This window comes from Numenius arquata, chromosome 8, assembly GCF_964106895.1.
Source record: "Numenius arquata chromosome 8, bNumArq3.hap1.1, whole genome shotgun sequence".
Taxonomy (NCBI): domain Eukaryota; kingdom Metazoa; phylum Chordata; class Aves; order Charadriiformes; family Scolopacidae; genus Numenius; species Numenius arquata.
Window position 1 is genome coordinate 23863131 of NC_133583.1, and position 9846 is coordinate 23872976.

Consider the following 9846-nt stretch of genomic DNA (forward strand, 5'->3'; position numbering starts at 1 on the left):
TCACAAAACCAAACATTTCATTAGTGCTTTGGTAAACTGAGCAAGATTCAGGCTTTAGTGCTTCCGGCAGATGAGGAAAGTAAAATAGAGAGAAACCAGCAGCAATATTGTCCACTAAGCTCTACAGAGTCAATATAAAAACCACTGGTGCTTCTTGTGTTCCCCAGTGGGCTGCACGGCCAAGTGGCAGAGCTGGGCAGAGCTAAGTGAAGAATCTCAGGATTTAAAGGGTACAGGATAGGAAATGATTATCTGAACACATCTGATGGGAAAATGAGTCTGGATAGGATGCCCTGGCAACATGAGCTTGTAAGATTAGTACGGTTTTCAATAGTCCATTTAATTTGCAATAGGCAGGGCTTCAAGTTAGCCACTGGAGAAGCCAAAAGAAAACCTCTGACCTATTTTCACAGGGAAAGGATGTGTCTGTTAGGAGCCATAGAAGGAGGAAAGATGAAGGATGCCTGACCAGAGAGCTGGATGGAGCAGAACCCCTCGCGCTGCTGCCTTTTGGGGCCTCCTCCTGCAATGTTCCTTGGGACAGAGGGAAGCATCTCTGCGTGTCTGTCGCCTGCACCCTGTCATGGTCCCACTCCTCACCACCACCCCAGGCTCCCCAAGGAACAGACCCGAGCCCAGCTGTGTGTTTGGCCCTGTACAGCTAGTGATGGCCCCGGGTTATCTGCCGGCAGCAACTGTTGGGGCTGGTTTGTCTGCAGCGGCACGCAAACACACTCAGGGTAATGAACATCAACGATAAGAGCAGATGTCCCCTGACGATGCAGCCGGTGGCCTCCTGCTTCAGCATGATGTTTGCCAGACTAAGCACAACCTCCGGGGATGGCAGAAATCCCTGTCCATGGAGTAAGGCATGAGGCAAGCACTGGACCAACACCGCCTTGACCGAAAAATGCTGGAGTGGGAAGGGTCTAGAGCTGGCCAAAAACTGCTTCAGGCATCAGAAAATTCACCTCCAACATGAAACTGGGTGGACCAGAAATGCTTGCTACTTGATGGTTACACACTCATTTTTGGCCAAAAAGCTCCAAAGCATAGGAACTGCATTTGCACAAGGCACTTATTTGTAAAGAATATAGAAATTTCTCAACCTTTGTCTTTGAAACTCATTTCTCGTTTTTAAATGGACTATTGAATACAGGTTTGTTAGTTTTCTAAGGGAATTTCCAGCCATCCTATTAAGCAAAACCAACCTGAATGCTAGAGGTCTGCATTTGCTCCCCGACTCGCCTGTTTTGGCTTCTGCACATCCTTTTTCCTTCCCAATAGCAAACTGAAGCAGTTCCTGTACTTGGTTTGCTGTGTTAAGCTGCTACATGCGCACCACAGAGCTGTGACCCGGCATTCACAACTGTCAGCAAGAATTTCTGTGAATAATTGATTTTTTTAGACAGCAGTCTGAAAGAGTTAGCAATAGCATGCAATTTATTATGGTGATAGAAATCATTCATGGACTGAGAAACTAACAGCCAGATTTAAAAACCTTCCCTGCGGTTTTATCACCTTTTATTTTTCTTCTCTCTTTTTTTTTTTTTTTTTGTGCTGCTGGGTTTGGCTTTTCTGTTCCTGGGCTTCACCCCTGACAGCAGGGGGGCACACAGCCAGGAGCCTGGACACGGACACAAAAGCAACCTGCAAAACTGCAACGTGTGAAAGTCACGCAGCATCCTGCCAGAAACCATCCAAGCATGGCAATGATTAACAGTACGAGTCAATGAGCACATCTGCTTTTGGCCTCCCTGGCCATAGGAATCAGAGAAAGGCAGCATGAAGATTGACAAGGATGCCAGTATGAGGACAGGGAACCAGTCTATTGTGTTTACTTTTTCCCGTTAAAAAAGTCAATGATTGCAGGTGAGTTACACGCAGAATGACAAGTAGCTTAAGCGAGGAGATCAAAGGACAGCAGCCCCATGCCTTTCCCTCCCTTGTACTGCACATGCCTGAGAAATGAAGATCTGCATCAAATAATTCAGCTAAACCACTGGCAGCTTTTGGATGGCCAGAATACAGGGCAATGATAGTCTCTGATTCATATTTAAAATGAGTGAAAAACTTAGTCCCAATCTACATTTCTGTATTTGTTAATGATAACAGGCCAAACACCAGAGCTCTCTCTTGTCTCTGCAAAACTGCCACTGGCTTCATGGGGCACCTCTTTTAGAGCGAAGTGAAACCAGTGTGTCCAGTCCAGACACCTCTTTTGACCTCAAACCAGGACACCAACCCATTAGCAAAGGTCTCAGTCTCAGAGATTACTGCAGTTCTGAGCAGAAACTCCCCTGGGTATAATTCTGCTCTTTTACACGAAAGCGCAGATTTCCACTCTCCTGAACATGAGGAATCAAACAAAACTCCCCCCTTGCACCTCCTTCAGCCACCCCAGCCCAAAATACCTTCCCCAACACTATTTCCCAGCCTGCCCATGCACCAGCTCAAACCCATCTCCGGGACCCTCAACAGAGACAGGAATTGATTTATTTTGGTGAGCGGTTGCTCATTCTGCAACTTCTGCATTTCTCACCGTCATCTTAAAACAAAACAAAGTGTGAGAGAGGCAGACTTCCACCAAGACTGCAAAATTATCTCTCTGTCAATCTTTTGATCCACTGAGCTAGTCAAAACTGCTCCTCAGAGTGACATGCTTGCTTATCTGTGCCTGCATTTGAAAGACAGCGTGTCAATAAAATGCCTAAATGCATCCTACATGTTGGCTTGTCCCCGTCAAATTACTGAAGGCAAGATTCTGTAGTGCCAGGCACATAAAAAGTCAGTGGCAACCATGACTAAATAAGCTAAGTAGTGCTAATTTCAGCATAGTTAAAATTCTCTTTACTGCAGACTTGTGTTGGGAGGCTCTGCTTTCTCATGGGAGTCCAAAGACCTTCTGGCTCTGCCACAGCGGGAACAGCCAAACCAGCCGGGTTTGGGTCCTTCAAAATAGACCACCTTTCTGGTCACAGCAGCCCCAGGAAGTGCTGGATTATCTTTTGTCATTTGGGTGGGGTTGTGTCTGTGCTTTGAGGCTGACTTTTTTTTTTATTTTTGAAATATCAACGTTTTGGGTCCAAAATGTTCAGCTCACTTCATTCCCTAGCTGAAATTCAGAAGTCTAGACATAATTCATCTCTATAACCTAGGTAATTTAAGAGTACATAGGACAAAGTATTGGAGAATACCACAGGGAAAAATCTTGCACCGTGGAGGACTGTACTAGAAGACCTAATAACTCTTTTCCTTCTCTATTTTGTACCGTTCTAGAGTTTTTATGACAAGCACAAAAATCATTTTGTCAAAGCAGTAACAATGCCTGGTGCAAAGTCCTAACCACTAAGATTAGCATCTTGCTGTACTGGAGATAAAACCAATTAGCTGAAATACTGCAACTGTCACTTCTTTCACCTTATTTAATAAAAGGTTTCACTTTGATCTCATGGGAGAAAAAGGAAGGAGAAATAACCCTGCAGAAATTATAAGCCCATATATTCCACGTTGTGTCACATTCTGCCCTGTGGAAATGGATATTTGGGATTAATGTTTTCTTTCCCCGCCTAAAAGCTGGGCCGCATCTCAGGATCGCAGGAACAAGGCGAGAAACCTCCTCGCAGCCTTTCTGCAGAACAGCAGTGCTCTTGGCTTTGAAGAACAACTTTGCTTTTGCTTTCCTGGAAGAGCAGCTCTAAGTTCTCAGTGACACGATTTCATAGTTTCTGCACTGGCAAGGAAACTCACTTCAGAAAAAAAAGTTGCTCCTAACAAAAGAGCAGACACCTCGAGTCATGCCAAAGATACATCCAGCCTGGTAGCTGCACCCCACTATGGCCACTGACAGTCACCCAGAGCATAACCAAGCAAATATGTGGTGATATCTCTTCCATCCTCCAGCAAACTGATGCTTGTGTCTGTCCTAAGCCAGAGATCATGTCTCTTCCCTTAAATGGTGTCTGCCAGATAATTTCTTCCACAGCTCGGTCTGGAGGAAGTGTTCACAGAGTCCTACAGCACATTCCACCTCACCTTCAGCAGCCTCTCTTCTTCCCGGGTTGGGAAGGCAGAGGGACCAAGCAGAACCACAACTGCAGACAACAACTCAGCAGTGAGACCTACTCATTTATAACCTGGCGTAAGGCTTGTTTCTCTCGTGTCTGTATTTCTTTCCTCCCTTCCCTTTGGCTGCAGTGATGAGTTCGCAGATGCTCTGAGATGTGTACAGAAGCATGTGCTGCCCTGCTCTGACAGAGCAACAGGATTGCATCCAGGAATGAGGGAGGAACCACAGCAAAAACCAAGGTACCACCCTGCAAAAACAGAGGGCCAGAGGCCCCAGCCTCAGCAACATGGAGACTAACAATAGTGAAACACCTTTGTTACTCCATCTCTTTCCTATTTCACCCCAAGAGCCCCCAGTATAATTTGAGCAGCTTCAGAGGCCACAGCAACTCTGTGGGAAGGCAGCAGCTGGGCTGACGACAGCACCCCCACTTCATGGCAATTCCCGCAGGGCAGGAAAGCGCTCAGGTCACTGCTGACACAAGCATTTCAGAGGCTTTTCCAGATAATATAACGAGCCTGGCAATAGCTGGTCGATGAGTATCTGTCCATAGTAAACTACTGCAGAAAGGCAGTAGTACTGTAATGCTGCTGTGACAGCAAAACAACCACGGTACGATATAAAATACACGAAAGCATCTGTATCATTTAAAAATATAAGAGGCTGAATTGAGGAAGGCTTCTCCTCAGCTTCGAGACATTTGCTACACTCTCCCCTGGCTTTATCCTTGGGATAGGCAGGATATTGGAGGGACACAAGGTGTGAGCCAGGCTCCCACAGCTCCTGCTCCCAGCACAAGCACAGGGCAGCATCGCTCGCCCTGCTCCAGGTGAGGCTGCCAGGGGGAGAAACCCATCCTGGAAAAGCAGGCAAGAGCAGGGAGAGCAGTGGGTGTTTGAGTTTCACAGCTGTGCGTCAGGAAGCTGTAAGACTCTCTAAGTGTGACAGGTTGTGCCAAGAAACTTCGTTTAACCTCTCTCATTCACATGGTAATTCAAATGGCAATCTTCCCACTTTTTTTTTTTCACCCTCTGCAAAAGGAAGGCGTGAGGAAGTTTGTCCATGCAAATCTTTATTATCACCCTACTGTTCACGGCCTGAAATTGTACAAGGGGGACACTCAGTCAAAGCAGCATGAAAAATGATCGCCAGTAACAACGCGATACAATGAAAGGTACTGTCTAACAGTTGTCATCAGCTTTCTCTAGAGGTCACTTCTCCAGCAAATACTGCTGCATAAATAACATGGTTGCATTTAAATTAAGCGTCCTGAACAAGAGTTTAATTTAAAATTATACAAGTACTCATAATTTCAGCTAAGCCACTCGGATTTAACAGCAGCACATCTACCTAACGCAATACACATGTAGTAACAAATGGATATTCAACGAAGGTGAAATCCACACAGATGGTGAAGGCCAAGACAAACCTCCACGAGTAGCAGGAGAGGGGAGGAGGGAGCACGACACTCAGCAAAGGTCTGGCAAAGCCCTGTGTGCCAGCATCTCCGCTAGTCCTACCACAGATGTTGCACAAGCACAGCCGTACCCTGATCCTGCCTACTCCAACCCGGCACCTGACCGAGAGCCCCCACTCCACACTACTGGTGCAGCTGGTTTGGAAAAAAATGGTGTTTGTTGTTCCGGTTGGAGACATGGCTGAGAGAAGCCAGGTTTGTAGATATCTGAGGGAGTAACTGAAGGAGGAATTCTAATCTGAATGCCAAATATTTTTTTTGGTGGATCCTGCATGTCTGTGAGTTTTGCCACAGATGTCCATAGGGCACGATTAGCCTAGGCAGGAACAAAAAGGCTGGGTAACACGGGACGTGCCACTTCAAACTTCACCTTAATTGTGGGCAAACCCAGCCCCAGAAGACAATCTGACAACAACAAATAAAAGCATCCAAGTACATGATTTTACAAAAGAAAAAAGTCAATAATTAGTAACATAAGCATCAAAGCAGAGAAAAAGGGTCTTCACTTGTGCTTCAGTTGCTAATTCTTTAAGTAGGTTTCCCAGAACTTGTTTCACATTTTTAAAATTAACTGCTCTATTAAAACCAAATTAAATGCAGTTAAGCACATTCAGTGGATGCAATTTAAAGTACTGCTACACTCTTAGCCCAAACATGTCCGCTTATTTCTATCAGCCTAACAAAATCAGGTCATTGATAAAGTCGATTAGGTCCAAACGCACAAATTAAATGGCAGGGATACAAGGGGACAGGCTGTGAAGAAGAAGGAGGTCCCTGAATTTCAGGAGCGCTCAGCCCTGCTTGCACTGAAGCCAGGGAAGAGCCCTGCCTGTCCTGTGTCCTGCAGCACGCCAGGGAGAAACCTGGGCCAGCAGCACTGTGCCGAAAGCAGCCAAAAGCGGGCTTCTTCCATCCCACCTGCACCGAGGCCAAGCCTCACGGCCACCTCACGGCCAAGCCTCCGAGCTCACTGGGGCTGTGAGCAGGCAGCTCCCGCTGGCCAAACCATCAGCAATGGAGGCCACAGCCCCGGACCCCCAAACTGAGAGAGGCTACAGCCCGCAGACAGTGTGCACACCCTGTGCGTGGCAGGGCCAGACCCTCTATCAACTCCTGTTATCATGAAGTTAATCAGAACCATTTGATTCAAACACGTTTTGCAAGGATGTTATAATCCACATGATCAAATTGAGTAACAAAACTGAGAGGGAAGAGAGAGAAAACGAAGCAAAAAAGCTTTGACTGGCTTCTCATTCCACTCCTCGGTGTATTATTCCATTCCATTAAAACACCACTATCATCATTTTCTACCCAGTCAATTTACATTTCTCCAGAGATGGTTTCTCTTTGAGGACTGGCAGCTTCCAACAGGCTGCGAGAAGATGCGGGCTGTCCCCCTTCCCTCTTCACAAGTACACTGGATTTCACGCTTGCCCGGCCCTCATGGCCGTGGGTCGTTCGCCACTGCTGCACCCCGGTGGCCAACTCCAAACTCCCATAAATTAATTCATCATAAACTAACCCGATTTAAGAGCAACTGAACCGCAGCAGAGGCCCGGGCAGCGGGTCGCCCCTGGCCAGGCCCCCCAGCGCCTCGGGGCCGCGTCCCCTCACACCGCCCCCGGAGCGCCGGGGCTGAGCGGCCCCGGTTGGGGGGTGCTGCTGTGGGAAGGCCCGCCGGAGCCCCTACCCGGGGGTGCCCGGGCAGCCCGCACCCTGCCGGGCCCCGCACCCTGCGCCGCAGCCTATCCCCGCGGGGGCCGTCCTTCCCCGCCCGGCACACGGAGCGCAGCCCCGCCGCCGCCGGGCCCCCTCCCCAGCCCGGGCGGCTCCGGGACACTCGTTGTGACCCTGACAACTTCGGGGAAGGAGGTGGAGGTGGCCAAGGCACCCCCCTATCCCCGCGACCGCAGGGACCGGCCCCGCCGCCGGCGCAGAGGATACCGTGGAGGGTGCCCTGCCTGGAGATGGGGGTCTGGAGATAGGGGGGGAAGGAGGGAGTCAGAACCCCGCCCGGGAGGTCCCGCTCCCCTTCCCGGTGGACACACATCTCTGCCCAGGGCGGCCCCGCATCCTGCCCCGGGTACCCCGCATCCCCACCCGGGGAGCGGGGGGGGGGGGTGTCCCGCACCCTGCCCGGGTCCGGCGCTGCCCCCGCCGGCATCTCCCCCCTCCCGGTGCGGCGAAGGAGGGAACTTCTGCGCGGAACGATTCGGGATGCCGCGGGGCCGGGGGCCGAGCTCGTACCTGTGTATCCGCGGGGACCGCCGCCGTCCCGCCCGGGCGCGGCGGTGCGCGGCAGGTCCAGCCCCGGCGCCGTGGCTGCCGGCATGGCTCCGCCGAGCCCCGCCGAGCCCCGCCGCGCCGCCCCGGCAGGTGCAGCCCGCCTCCGCCGCCGCCCGCCTCCGCCGGGGCCGGGCCGGGGCCGGGGGGGCCGCCGTCCCGCGGGAGCCGCCGCCGCGGCACCTCCGCCGGCACCGCGGAGAGGGAGGAGGAGGAGGAGCGGGAGGAGGAAGACGGGAGGCGGCCGGGCTCCCGCCAGCCCCGAGCGGCCGCCGCCGGAGCGGTTCCCCTGCCCGCTGCGGCTCCGGGGCACGGGCAGCGCCCTGCTGTGACACCGCTGGGGGCCGCCCCCACCGGCACCCGCGCCTCGGCCCGTCCTCCCCCGACCCGCACAGCTCCCCTGGAGCGGCCTGGCGGGGGTGCGGCACCGCTGCCCTCCCCGCTGCCTGCCCCCCCGCTGCCTGCCCGGCCTGCCCCCCCGCTGCCTGCCCCCCCGCTGCCTGCACACCGCCCCGCTGCCTGCCGTGCCTGCTCCCCCAGTGCAGCCTGCCAAGCCTCAGGTGGGGTGGGATGGGATAGTCTCATGGGTCTGGTCTTCTCATTCCAAACGTGCTGCCTACTGCCCCTGTGCCATTGTGTGCCCAGAGCTGCACCTCTCACCAACGTGCAGCTTGTGGTCTTCAAAGTTGTGTTTATTTTCACTGGGATCGGACACTAAACTTGCTGGATAGTACCAAGATCCATCATCTTCCTACCTGGGCGCTGGATGGCACGCACCAACATGGCAGAGGCTATTCAGTGACACCTGAACGCCTTGCACTCGCTCCAGGTGTAGTATTGTGCCAGTCACACCCTGGCTATATCATCCGCAGTCACTTTCTACCTGCAAGGGGTGAGTATGGGTCCCAGCAGCATTGGGTGAGATCATTGGTTTGCTGACACTGGCAGTAGATTCCAAACAGAACTAGAACTTCAGTGGTTTGCACCGTGTGAACAGCAGGCTCTTCTGAATTTTCACTGAATTTTTTTTTTTTTCACTGAATTATTTTTAGAGTTGGAAGGGACCATATAGATCATCTAGTCCAACTCCCCTGCTGAAGGAGCTCTGCATGTTGGTGCTGAGCATACAGGCTGGGGCCCACACTAAGCTCTGCGACCATTAACACTCGCTCTGCCTGTTTTACCCTCTCATTATTTTTTTTCACATGGAATTAGAAGAAAAAAAGTCTGCAGGAGCAGATTGGAGAGATGAAATTTCAAGACGCGCCAAACCCAGACAGACTGAGAAAAATCTCACAAGGCTCTCCTGGCAGCACCAACCAGAGCAGGACTCTGCCCATGGGTAGTAGTGACACAGCTACTCTCTGCTACGGGACAGAGCACTCTTCCCTGTGAGCTTATTTGGCAGGGAGTCAGTGGAAAAGTTGCAAATATAAAGGACTGCTATTTCCATCTCTACAACTAAAACACATTTCAAAAGTCACATTATAGCAAAATCACATTGGTCACATTATAGCAAAAGAACAGCCTTTTGGAAAATGCTGCAGCTTATGAATTAGGTCAGTATTTTCAGTAATGCCAAATACTTATCAATCTAATTGAAGTCAACAATGAACTATAGCTCATGCAATCAAGTCCTTCATGTCTGTGAAGCCAGAGGAATACCAAAGACAGAAGTGATTTTTTCCTTAGGCTGTTGTTACCACAACTGCTGTTACACAGTTAAAGTTGAACACAGCTGCTGATGTTGTTAATGAAGGAGGTGGCCGATTCCACTGAGCCAATGTCTACAATCCTCACTTGAAATCCAGCTGTAACAAAAGGTGATTTTGCCCAAGTAAGGTGCTGTCATCTGCCATCATCAACAATGGTGACGTGCTTTTGCTTTTAAAGCCACCCCTCCCATGCAAATACATTGTGAATTTAGCAAAAAAAAAATCTCATCAGTACAGTGGGAACTAACACAAGAAAAAAAGGCAACAGAGAAGGAAGAGAACATAGAGTGCATCTTAAAAAC

General features: G+C 50.7%; 1 protein-coding gene across 1 annotated transcript in view; it reads right to left on the reverse strand.

The window, feature by feature from the left end:
• The window catches only part of SUSD3 (sushi domain containing 3), a 33998-nt gene extending 26095 nt beyond the window's left edge, over positions 1-7903 (reverse strand). Inside the window, exon 1 of the mRNA XM_074152524.1 lies at positions 7794-7903. Coding sequence (XP_074008625.1) covers positions 7794-7878 — 85 coding nt within the window. The 5' untranslated portion in view covers positions 7879-7903. The remainder of the gene's footprint in view (positions 1-7793) is intronic.
• Positions 7904-9846: the final 1943 nt, after the last annotated feature.